The sequence below is a fragment of the Zingiber officinale genome, chromosome 10A, assembly GCF_018446385.1.
Source record: "Zingiber officinale cultivar Zhangliang chromosome 10A, Zo_v1.1, whole genome shotgun sequence".
Lineage (NCBI taxonomy): Eukaryota > Viridiplantae > Streptophyta > Magnoliopsida > Zingiberales > Zingiberaceae > Zingiber > Zingiber officinale.
This window is the reverse complement of record NC_056004.1, coordinates 34,891,743-34,904,569: the sequence shown is the minus strand read 5'-3', so window position 1 is coordinate 34,904,569 and position 12,827 is coordinate 34,891,743. Positions and strand designations below refer to the sequence as shown.

At 52.0% G+C, this 12,827-nt stretch overlaps 1 protein-coding gene across 1 annotated transcript; it reads left to right on the top strand.

Annotated features, from left to right (window-relative positions):
* Positions 1-1,309: 1,309 nt before the first annotated feature.
* LOC122026589 (proline-rich receptor-like protein kinase PERK8) lies at positions 1,310-1,988 on the top strand. The gene is made up of 2 exons (XM_042585326.1): positions 1,310-1,376; positions 1,444-1,988. Exons 1-2 carry the CDS (start codon positions 1,310-1,312, stop codon positions 1,986-1,988), a joined length of 612 nt encoding a protein of 203 aa, XP_042441260.1.
* The last annotated feature ends 10,839 nt before the right edge of the window (positions 1,989-12,827 follow it).

The following is a 12,827-nucleotide window of genomic DNA, read 5'->3' as shown; positions in this document are numbered from 1 at the left end:
GTAAATGCCATGATATGTGATAGCATATGAAATGCTATACATAATAAGAAGAATGAAATTTATGTAAATGCCATGATATGTGATAGCATATGAAATGCTATACATAATGAGAAGAATGAAATATATGTAAATGCCATGATATGTGATAGCATATGAAATGCTATACATAATGAGAAGAATGAAATATATGTAAATGCCATGATATGTGATAGCATATGAAATGCTATACATAATGAGAAGAATGAAATTATGTGAATGCCATGATATGTGATAGCGTATGAAATGCTATACATAATGAGAGGAATGAAAAATGAAATGCATGAAAGATTGTTAGGGATATGATATGATAGTTATGCATGATAAATTACTTTGTATGGTTTGTACCAAGGGTGGGCTCCGTAAACGCCCCGGGGTCGATGGAATAAGACTCGGGCCTCGTCAGTAATGGGCTTCTGATGCCCTAGGTCGATGGAGTAAGACTCGGGCCTAGTATGTATGTATGGTAGGGTTCAAGACTTGCTACCTTGGACCTACGTATGATGTATGTGGTACAAACCGGGATCCCAAATGATGATGATATTAATTTCAAGTACTTACAAGTATAAGTTTTCAAATTCATGATGCATTGCCTGCATATGTGCTTGAATTAGCTAATGATTTGATATGATGCCATGATGATATGAATACGATACCTTTGTACGTTGTATGCTTATGATATTACGCATGATGTTAATATACGATGATTTTCGGTTTTAGTGAGTAGGAAAGGAACTTACTGAGCCATGAGTGCTCACAGCTTACTTTCCTTGTACCGCAGATAAAAGAACTGGATGAACTAGAGGAGCAACAGGAGGAGCGGATAATGATGTGTGTGGTGGTGGCTCGGCAAAGAACGATTCGGACAGATTAATATGATTAGTTATAGAATCAATATATGCATATTTAATCTGTGATATCATGCTTATTTAAATAAAATGAATGGTTTAAATTTTTTTATTCTTCCGCTGTTATAACTAAAACATGTACGTAAGTAGTAATAAGAACGTAACGCCGCCTTTGGGTTGGGTAAGAAGGGCGGGCGTTACACAACGTTCAGGCCAAGCCGGGCCATAAGTTCTTTGATGACCTACCTTCTTCCAATAAAGGCTGGAGGTCTCGCTTTTTCTTCCTCAAGCCCCCCGTCCCCTTAGTCGGGCCTTCCCAATGGCGTCCCCTCCTCGCTTCGGACTTCCCTTCGCATGTCCATGAACCTGCATGCTCCGCGGCTGTAGACAAGCTGAAAGGTGTTGTTGTTCGTCTGTCTGTGCTGATGCTAGAAGGCATTCTGCACGCTTTTGGCCTTAGTCCTGTCTCCACAGAAATCGGAGCTCCTTTTGGTAAGTTGTTATCTTTTTGTATACCGCTCTTCGCTAACTGAGGTGCTTTTTCTTCTTATTTTTGTAGTGGCTGCCATCCTCCGTTCCTTCGCCAGTCAGGAGACGCCCTCGGTGGTCATTCTGCAAGCTCTGAATGAGGAGCTAACACAGGGTCCACCTTCTGATCCCGCCGTCGCCGCCGGTCCGCAGCTTTCGGAACCCCGGACTTCTGATGCGGAGGACGCCCCGATGCTTATTGAGCCACCTACTCTCAACCCTGCAAACCCAGCCCTACCCCGCGTCTCTGATCAACCTACGGCTGAGCCATCGCCTGCAGGACAAGTGCCTTCTCTCCCTCCAACTATGAAGCTGCGCCTGGTACGCAAGGGCAAAAGGATGGCCCCAGTCGTCGCAACTTCTCCTCCACCTCCTCGCCGTCAACGCGTAGTGAGCATCTCTTCCCCCACCAGGTCCTCGGACACGAGCTCGACCCAAGAGACAAGCGGGGCCCGGGAGAAGGCCTCTGATCTGGAGGTGGCAGACCCGCCATCGGACCTGACCGCTCCGCTGCCAATCCAGAGTATATTGCCTGCCCCACCTTCGTCCTCCAGCGATCAACCCCTGGGCTGCTAACTCGCTCAACTTCTCCTCCTCTCGTGCCTATGAGCTCAGCCGTGCCGACTCTGGAACTGCCATCTGCGGACCTGACCTTTGAGGCTTCTTGGAGGCTTCCCTCAGAGACCGACCCGGCCTACATATCCGCTGCCGACCTATCTCCTATCTTTGGTAGGCTCGATTTCTATGGGGCCTTGGCTACTTCCTGGCAATCAGCCAATCGGCAGTTCTGGGAGAGCAGTTCCCCTTTGGAGGAGTTCGATCAAGTTGCTCGCTTCCTGGTAGCGGTAAGCTCTTTCTCTTCTTCTTCCTGGTGTCCATGTGTTTCCGTAACCTCCTTTCCCTTCTTCCGGCTACTGGCAGACCTGCTCCGCTAGTCTAAGCGCCGTGCAACGAGTGGCCGAGCTTCAGCGAGAGAACGCGGCGCTCAAGGCACGTCTTCAGGAACTAGAGCACCCTGCGGCTCCCTCAGCTCCTCCTGAGCCTTCTCTTGGAAGCTTGGATGCTTATCTGCATGCCGCCGGGGAGTCGGCGGCCTCTGCTCGGGCCATTTCCCATGCTGCCTTCACTAAACTTCAACAGTTGGAGGCAGCTTTGAAGATGAGTGAGTCTTCCATGGCTTCTGAAGCGGATCGCCATCAAGTGACAGTTTCTGAGCTGAAAGCCAAAGAGGCAGAGCTGCTCTCCCAATCAGAGGAGTTGACGCTGCTACGGCAAGGTCAGGAGCTCTTGCAAATGGGGTTGGCCGATGCCCAGGCCCTGGCTAGTGTTGCCGCTAGCCGGGAAGCAACCATGCGGGCTCAGTGGGAAGCTTGCCAAGCCACTCTCCAATCCTTGTAAGCGGAGTTGTCGAAGGCCCAGGAAGCGGTGTCTCAAGGCCAGAGCGATTTGTTCGTGGCCCGTGCCGAGACTGCGGAGAACCGAAACAGTTTGGAGGTGTACCGGGCTGACGAATCAGAGCGGCTAAAGGCGTACAGACTGGCCTACGTCCGCTCTTCCTTCTTCCTCCATAAGTTGGGACGCTGGATGGTCTTGTTGCTCTTTCATGGGGCCGCTGGTGGAGTCAGACAGGCCTTTGAGCAAGGTTTCCTACGCTCGGCACCTCCTGCCACCTTCCTGGACACAGCTCGCCTAACCAGGGAATTGCCGCAGGAAATCTTCCCTTCCTTCGAAGCGGATGAGGGACTTTTCCTTTTGGAGGCTCCTCCCCCTGCGGCCGATCCAGCTCCCGGGGATATCTCTGCCCAGGCCCCTCCTGTTCTTGCACCTACTGCGTCTGCTAATCCTGCGTCTCCCGGCATAGTGCCAGCCGACCCCGGGCTCCTTCTGCTGGCCTCCGTTGATTCTGCGCCTTCTCCCCCGGATGTCGTATGATGAGCGATGTATTGTAATGTTCACCTTTTATGTGTTGATGCTGAACCTTCCGTGATTGTACTTACTCGCGTGGTCCCACTGAACTTTGAATGGATGTTCTTAGCTTGCTTTTGCTTATTTTGCCTTTGCCATGTCGCTCTACTCCCAATAGTCGCTTTTATACCGAGCCTGGCGAGGGCCAGTTTTCACCTTTTGTCTTTGATGCGTGTCCATGCAGCTCGCTGATCTGCTCCACCTTTCTCTCCGACGGCCGCTTCTGCCCACCTTTGTCCTTACGAGGCAATCACCTCATGAGGCGCCTCGTACTTTGAGCCTTTGCCTTTCCCATAATGCCCTCTGGTTATATTCTCGATGCTCATCGTAGAGCGCTCCTTGTCTATTTCCGCCCCTGTATCCACCATCCGTTGTTAATGTACGAGAATATCCTTCCTCCACGATACCTATAAGTATCTTCTTCCTCTCTCCCTTCTGTTATGCTTCGCCATCACCACGGAGTACTCAAACGCCGCCGCCGCCGATTGACTTTCTCCGAGATCACGCCGCGCTCCTTCCTTTTTTTCTTAACCCCCTCTCTTCGTCTGTTCCTTCTACCTCCTGAGATAATCTCCCTTGCAATGACCTCTCCTTCTTGGGTTTCCTTGTTGGCGGAGCACTTCCCAGGCGCTTCAACTTTCGCTGAGTTGGATTGGGACGACCTACGATACACTTACGAAATCCCTACTAGCTTTCGCCCCATCATCCCTACGGGTGTGAACTTGTACTTCGATCCCCCGCCTGGTTTCTGTACTTTCTTTACTGAGCAATTTGTATTTGGTCTTCGTCTACCCCTGCATCCTTTTCTGTCTGGAGTGTGCCGCTACTTTAAGATCCCCTTAGGTCAGCTAACTCCCAATTCCATAAAGATTTTGTGTGGCTTTGTAATACTCTGCGAAGTTTGCGAGGTTTCCTGGTCCGCTCCCCTCTTTCACTGCTTCTTTGCTCTTACTCGGCACGTTGATGGTCTTTTTGACTTCCAAGCTCGCAGTCATACCGCTTTCTTCTCTCCTCTTCCTCCTCCCAGTGCTAACTGGAGGAAAAAATTCTTTTTTCTCCGATTTCCTGAAGAAGTAGACTGGCATCTGCGATGGCAATCTGCGCTGCCTCCGACTTCGGCGTTGGACGAATTCCACATGGACCTCCCCTATGCTACGGCTGCCACTTGAATGGAGGATTGGCGCTTGAACCTAACGAGACTGTTGTCTGAAGACCTACTTTCCTTTTTCCGGCTGAGCTTCGTTTCCTCTGAAACATCGCACTCCTTGGGTAAGTTCACGCTGAGCTCCACCTCCCTTGCGATCATATTCTCCGCTAGAATAACCTTTCGTGTTGGTGCCTATAGCTGAGGTTCTGCATCGCGCCTCAGAGGTTTTGCCTTTGCCCCTCGATGATCTGGAAATACTGCGACGCGGTCGGGCAATCTTGGGGAGGAGGCTACTCCCTCATCTTGGATCCGCCTCATTCGGGGCAGCGACCTAGCCTACTTCCAACCCCGCCTCACACAGCGCTTCTCCTTCATCTGCCGCCCTGGGCCGAGGTCGGGGTCATGATCAAGCTGCTTGTCCGGCCAGACGTGTCTTCCGAGGAGCCTTCCGGGCCTCCAGACGTGGTCGCGCCGCCCTTCGTCGCGCAGGTCGAGGCTCATCTGATCAAGACGCCCCAGACCGGGGTGCTGCAGCCTCTTCACAGGGTTAGTCTCGCTCTGATGACTCTGACTCTGATAACCAGTCCCTGCTTCACAGGCGGCGCCGAAGACCAGGTCTGACTTTATTAACGCTTGATTCTGTTCCTTATACTACCACATTGCCCCTTGCTGCCGTCGTGACTGGCTCTGACATCACTTCCCTTTTTATTTTTGTTTTCTTTATTTGGCAGCCTCTCCCAACCCCTATAGGGGACGACCAGCTGCGTTCCGCTCTGCCCCTACTACTGCAGTGGAAGACAGTCCAGGCGATCATCAAAACCCCGCGCCTACTGAGCCCGTTCCCGAGCCACCTCCTGCCCCTCCTGGTGCTGACGTCGGCCCTTCTCAACCTTCCTCCTCCACCCGCCATCGCTACAGGACCACCATCCCCTCTGAAGCTGCTCTAGCTCGGCGATCTGACACCCCTACGAGCCTTCTGATGATGAAAGACTGCCTCGGCAGTTTGTGGGCAGAGAGCATGGATCAGATGGGTAACGCGTCGTCGTTAGTCCAGATGGATAGGTTCTCGAAGTCCTGGGCCAAAGTACGTACTCCTTACCTTACCCTTGCTATTGTATTGCCTTAACTGAAGGTTATATCTTCTGCCCAGACTCACGCCGAATCTTTGGTGCTGAACCAATCCTTCCACACCCTCCATCATGAAAGCAAAGAACTCCGGGAGAGAGTCTCCGAATTAGAGCTGCAACTGAACGACCCTGCCCAAGCCAGCTATGCTTTGCGGGTGGAGATTCAAGCCCTAATCAATCAAACCGACCGTCAGAAACGGTCCCTGATACAGGTGAAAGATGAGCTCCGAGCTATGAGGGAGGAGAGAACTGCATCTGAGGCGGGGTATCAGCAACAACTAGCCCACCAAGCTCAAGAGATACAGTCCAAAGATACCCTTCTGCAGGAGAGGGGCGAGAAATTGGAGGTTCAGGCAGCTCAACTGGAGACTCAAGCAGCTGAACTGAGGGCTCTGAAAGCAGAACTATCCCAGTCCCGAGCGGCTTTGTCGGGAGTATCCACCGCCTTGGTCGTCTATCAAGAAGGAGAGGAGGACCGTTGCCTGCGAAGTCAAATGTCTTATTTGACCTCTCCCGAATTTTTATCCCAGGCTGGGGCACGCTTCTCCGCGACCATACCATACACGGCGGCCGGGGTTATCCGACAGCTGCACGCGCAGGGCTTCTTGAGCTCCATCCCCCCCGCAGACTTTTTTGATCGCCATCAAATCATTCATGGCTTTCCAGATGATATTTTTGTTCCTTTCAAATGATCTGTACCAACTGCTTAAACCGATGAAATTTTTACATGTACATACGTATCTTTGAGTTTTAGCTTGACTACCATGCTATCTCTAGCCCCCTCGGCCGACCTGGCTTACAGCAACAGGGTTGGCATCCCTCACACCCGATAGGGCTGTAGATAGTTAGCACTCCAAGGTCGGTCTAGCTTCCTTCCTTGAGCGTCTTGCAAATAATAGGCCCCCGACGCCAACTTCTTGATGACTTTGTAAAGTCCGTCCCATTGAGGCGCCAACTTTGTCACTTCCCCCAAGGGTTTCACCTGCTTCCAGACCAGGTCACCTTCTCCGAAGAATCGGGGGATCACCCTTCTATTATAGTTTTGCCTCATTCTCTGTCTATAGGCCTCCAACCTGGCAGCTGTTTGTTCACGGATTTCGTTGATGAAATCTAGCTCAGCCAGCCGTCGCTCTGCGTTCCCTTCATCATACATCATTCTTCTCACGGACGATATCCCGACCTCTAGAGGTACCACTGCTTCGTTGTCATATACTAAATGAAAAGGTGTCAAACCTGTACTTTCTCGGGGTGTCGTACGATAGGCCCACAAAATGCTCGGCAGCTCGTCCACCCAACTACCTCCAGTGTGATCCAGCTTAACTTTGAGCCCCCGCACTATTTCTCGATTGACTACCTCTGTCTGACCATTGCTTTGCGGATGAGCCACCGAAGTGAAGGCCTGAGTTATGCCGAACCCCTTGCACCAATTTTGTATTTTGCGTCCTTGAAATTGTCTGCCATTATCTGACACCAATTTGTGAGGCAAGCCGAATCTGGAAAAGATATTTTTCCATAAGAACTGGATCACCGCATCTTCAGTGATTTTAGCCAGAGCTTCCGCTTCCACCCACTTGGAGAAGTAATCTACTGCTACCAATAAGAAACGTCTTTGCCCGGTAGCCATCGGAAAAGGTCCTACGATGTCCATACCCCACTGGTCAAAAGGGCAAGACACTATGGAAGTTCTCAGCAGCTCTGTAGGTCGGTGCGTCAGGTTCTGGTACCTTTGGCATGACAAACAAGTATTCACCAGCTTCTGTGCGTCCCTTTGCAAGGTAGGCCAGAAATACCCGGCCAATAGCACCTTCCGAGCCAGCGTTCTTCCACCTGCGTGGTTGCCACAGCATCCCAAATGTATCTCCCGCAAGGCCTGGTTTGCTTCTTCCATATTCAAGCACTTGAGCAGAGGTCTGGAGAAAGACCTTTTGTACAGTTGATCTCCAATCATAACATAAGAATGAGCCTGTCTCCTGAGCATACGTGCCTCTTCTAGGTTGGCGGGTACAATTCCCTGCTGGAGGAAACTCATTATGGGCGCCCTCCAATCAATAACTCCTCCCAGGTTATTTTGCAGATCGATCTGAGCTATAAGGAAGGTCTGCGATATAGATCTGTCAAGTACCCAAGTAGTCAGGGAGCTGGCCATTTTAGCTAGTTCATCTGCCCTTTCATTTTCCGACCTGGGAATCTTGGTGACTGTGACTTTTTTAAAATCTTTCCTCATCTTCTCATAGGCTTCCTTGTAAACTTGCATCTTTTCGTTGTTTGCTTCAAAATGTTCGGTCACCTGCTGAGTTACTAGCTGTGAATCCGAGTATATTACGACTCGGCTTGCCCCCACATGCCGAGCTGCTTGCAAACCTGCTAACAGGGCTTCATACTCTGCCTCATTGTTGGTAGCTCTAAAATTTAGCCGTACAGCCAACTGCATAATGTCTCCCTGTGGAGATATTAGCAGTGCACCTATACCACTTCCCCGCTGGGTAGCTGATCCGTCTACATAAATTTTCCAGACCTCCTCCGAGTCTGCTTGATAAACTTCTGTCAAGAAATCCGCCAGAGCCTGTGCTTTGATCGCGGTTCGGGGCTGATACTGTATATCATATTCCCCTAGCTCGGTTGCCCATTTGATAAGCCGACCCGCTACCTCCACCTTGGTGAGAGCTCGGCCCATTGTACTATTTGTCAGGACAGTGATGGGATGCGCCAAAAAATACGGTCGGAGGCGCCGAGCCATTAGAACAAGTCCGTAAACTAACTTTTCCAGGGCCGTGTACCGAGACTCAGCCCCCTTCAATAGATGACTGAAAAAATACATTGGCCGTTGTACACTGTCCTGTTCTTTAACCAGCACGGCCCCCACGGCCTCGGGGGTGGCTGACAAGTAAACCCAAAGGGGCTCTCCCACAACAGGCTTGAACAGTGATGGCAAGGACTCCAGGTATTGCTTTATCTCCTCAAAGGCCTGTGTGCATTCTTTCGTCCACTGAAACTTGGCCGCTTTCCTGAGCACTTTGAAGAAGGGCACCGCTCGATCTGCAGATCTGGAGATGAATCAGGACAGTGCTGTTATCCTGCCGACCAGCTTCTGTGTTTCCTTCAGATTCTGAGGGATCTGCATATTCCGAAGTGCTTGAACCTTCTCAGGATTAGCTTCTATCCCTCGTTCAGTCACCAAGTAGCCCAGAAACTTCCCTCCTTTGGCCCCGAACAGACATTTCAGGGGATTCAGCTTTATCCCATATTGCCTCAGAGTTCCACAGGTTTCTTCTACATCTTTTATTAGACTCGACGCCAGGGGGGACTTGATCAGGATGTCATCAACATAGACTTCTACGTTCCGCCCGATCTGACTCCGAAAGACTTTGTCCATCATCCTTTGGTATGTAGCCCCAGCGTTCCTGAGTCCAAATGGCATGACCGTATAGCAAAAAGTACCGTCGGCTGTTATGAAGCTGACTTTCTCCTGATCCTCCCTAGCCAAGGGTATCTGATGATATCCTTGATAAGCGTCCATCATGTATATCCTCTCACAGCCAGTTGTTGAATCCACCACCTGATCGATCCTCGGGAGAGGATAACAGTCTTTGGGGGTGGCCCTGTTGAGGTCGCGGAAGTCTATGCACACCCTCCACTTGTTGTTGGGCTTCTTCACCAATACAACGTTAGAAAGCCAGGGCGGGAATTGCACCTCTCGAATATGTCCTGCCTTCCTGAGCGGATCCACTTCAGCTCGGATAATCTTATTCTGGTCGGCAGAGAAGTTTCTCTTCTTCTGCTTGACTGGCTTGGCTTCGGGTATAATATGCAGCTTGTGCTCAGCTACTTCTGGTTTGACCCCGGGAAGCTCTTCCAGTGACCAAGCAAAAACATCCCTATTACGGATTAGACACTGTATCAGCTCCAACTTAAGCTCCGGTGGTAAGTCACTGGCAATGCGAGTGATGCTCTCTACTCTATCCGCATGCAGCCGAATTTCTTCCCAAGGGATAGACTCCTCGGCAATAGGCAGAGGCTCCTCTTGGATAGCGTGTACTCCCCCATCCTGTGTCCTCCGGCTCTTGCGCGCCTCCACACGGACCATGTCAATGTAGCAGCTGCGGGACACCTTCTGCTCTCCCTTGACTTCCCCGACCTGCTCGCCGACCGGAAACTTGATCTTTTGGTGAAAAGTGGAGACGGCAGCCCGGAACTCATGCAGAGCTGGCCTTCCCAGGATGACGTTGTAGGAGGAAGGCGCATCCACCACTATAAAGGTACTCCTTTGGGTGCGCACCAGTGGCTCAGTGCCCAGGGAGATGGCCAGCTTCATCTGACCCATGGGCTTGACTTCGTTGCCTGTGAACCCGTACAAAGAAGTGGTTACGGGTTAGAGCTCAGCGGTGTCAATCTGCATCTCCTCGAACGTAGCTCTGAATAAAATGTTGACCGAGCTCCCGGTATCCACAAAGACCCGAGCCACTCGGCTGTTAGCAATAACGACCTTGATTATGAGGGTGTCATCGTGGGGCAGTTCCAGACCCTCCAAATCTTGTGGCCCAAAGCTAATGACAGGGCCAGATTCTTGCTCGTGGCTGCACCCCACAACTCCCACATACAATCGCCGACCGTGTGACTTACGGGCTCGGCCTGAGTCCCCGTCAGTGGGCCCTCCTGAAATCATACCGATCTCTCGCACAACAGCGTTGTCCCGGTTCTCTAGTTCTCCGGCATCTCTTCGATCTTCCCCGAGGCCAGCTGGGTTAGCTGGGCCGGCTAGGTCGAGCCGGGTCTGCCGAGCACGCCCAGCTGTAGCCCGTTCTTCTTCCATTCTCTGTATTTGGGGCGCCAACTCCGGGGGAGGCAAGCCCTGCTCTGCAGCTCGCCTGGAGTCACGGGCGAATTGGAAGCAGTTACTGAGATCGTGAGTCCTGGACCGATGATATGTGCAATATGTGCTCCCCTTGGTCCAGGCCTGGGCGCGTGTATGGCAGCGACTCGCGGAGCTGGCCTAACTCCCTGAGCGGGCTGAGGGGCAGGCTTGGGTTGAATGCGCTGGAAGGGCTGAGCTGGCTGTGGTGCTCTCCTTTCATGTCGGTTGCCAGGACTCACCGTCTTTTCAGCCTTCCACCTAGCGGCCTGAGCTTCCTCCACCTTGATGTAGCAAGAAGCTTTCTCCACCATATCATCAAAACTCCGGGCGGGGTTCTTGATGAGGTCCCTAAAGAATTCCCCTTCTCGCAATCCGTGGGAGAAGGCGCTCATCAATATTTCTGAGGTGGCGGAGGGGACATCATTGGCCACCTGACTGAATCGATTGATGTAGCTTCGCAAGGGCTCGATCGAATCCTGCTTGAGAGCAAAAAGACAGTGGTCGATTTTTTGATACTTACGGCTATTGGCGAAATGGCGTAAGAAGGCCGTTTTGAAATCCATGAAGCGATTGATGGACTCTGGGGGCAACCCATCGAACCACTTCTGCGCCGACCCGGACAGGGTGTGTAGGAATACTCGACATTTGACAGCATCGCTGTATTGATACAAGATAGCCGCGTTCTTGAACTTCCGCAGGTGCTCTTCCGGATCCTTGCTCCCATCGTATTCTCCAATGTTCGGGGCTCGGTAACCCCTAGGCAGGCTTTCCCTCAGGATCTGAGCCGAGAAAGGTACCTTGTCGTCTGGATCTTCAGGCAGATCTCTGGCGGAGGCTATAGCTTTTCCCTTCCCTACATCCCGGGGTGGATGCAGAGAGCTCTCTGCCACCGACGCCTGTGGCTCTTCTTTCTTCGGACTATGCTCGCGAGGCCCAGGCTGATGGTAGTTGCGGCGAGGCTCCCGGAATGAAGTACGAGGGAGTTCTTCCTGCTGCTTCCTCTTTGAGCCCCTGTTGGAGGCAGGAGCTGGTTCTTTAGACGCTTCAGGCGCCAAGCGAGGTCGTGAAACCGTTCCTTGTTTTTCAGAGGCGGCTTGCTTCCTGACCTCCTTGAAGAGCTCGTACTCCCCCGCAGTCATGGTGACATTAATCCTCCTGCTGGAACTTCGGCCAGAGTCCTCCATCTTCACGCTTCGGATCAGGCTATTGTGTTTCCCACATACGGCGCCAAATTTGATCCCGTCCGAAGGCTGAGTCAGACGGAGGCTGGTCGCGGTGGCCTGGTTGTTGACGGAAAGTCGTAGGTGATCCGGCTCCCACGGGTGGCTGACGCTGTTGCAGGACCCTGCGCACACTCAGACAATCCCCCTCCTCACGTTAGAGACCAGAACCCAGGGAAAAAGTCCCCGGATCAGACCCTCCGACGCTCAAGTCAGGTCCCTTTTTCGCCAGAAGAAACAGAGAGAATCGAAAATGAAAAGTTGTGAAAGGAAAGGGTGACGAGAGTGTGCGTCCCGACGTACGAGAAATCTCCCTCTTTTTATGCACCCGCCTCGCTTCTAGAACCTGCCCTCTTGTCAGAAAACGTTAGACGCTGGGCTTTGTCGCGTAGTCCTGGACACCTGTCGTGCTGCTATTGGTCGTGAAGGCATCTTCCTGTTTAGGAACCTCCGCCTTTACACATGGGCTTTGTCTTGTAGTGAGGGACACCTGTCAGGCCGCTATTGGTCATGAGAGCGTCTTCTCCTTTAGAAACCTCCGCCTTCGCACATCTCACTGGTATGTGATGATTAACCTTGACGGACAATTGTGATCCTTCCATTCCTGCACAGCTTGGCTCATCCTATTTGTCGCGGTCGGCATCTACCTCGCACCCCTCAACCAGATCTCGCCTTTAAGCGCTACTTGTTAGCCGGGCTGACCCTACGTAGCCCTATTGCTTCTGACCTGTGACTTATGGCTTGCGCTTCCGGGCCTTCGAGTCGCAGACCTGCAGACCGAGCCGTCTGTACCCAGCCCCCTCGCTTCCGATCTATGATTGTTTCTTGCGCTTCCAGGCCTTCACATTGCAGACCTGTAAATCGGGCTGTCTCTACCCAGCTCTGCCGCTCCCGACCTATGAGTACTTGCTGGCCCTTGACCGTAAGCCCGTAGGTCGGGCAATCTCTACATAGCTCTGCCGCTCCTGACCCATGAGTACTTGCTGGCCCTTGACTGTAAGCCCGTAGGTCGGGTTGTCTCTACATAGCTCTGCCGCTCCCGACCTATGAGTACTTGCTGGCCCTCGACTGTAAGCCCGTAGGTCGGGTTGTCTCTACATAGCT

Coding starts and splice junctions, on each gene's coding strand:
- LOC122026589 (XM_042585326.1), top strand. CDS start 1,310: ATGCTAGAAGGCATTCTGCACGCTTTTGGCCTTAGTCCTGTCTCCACA. Junction 1,377..1,443: donor AGAAATCGGAGCTCCTTTTG/GTAAGTTGTTAT, acceptor TTATTTTTGTAG/TGGCTGCCATCCTCCGTTCC.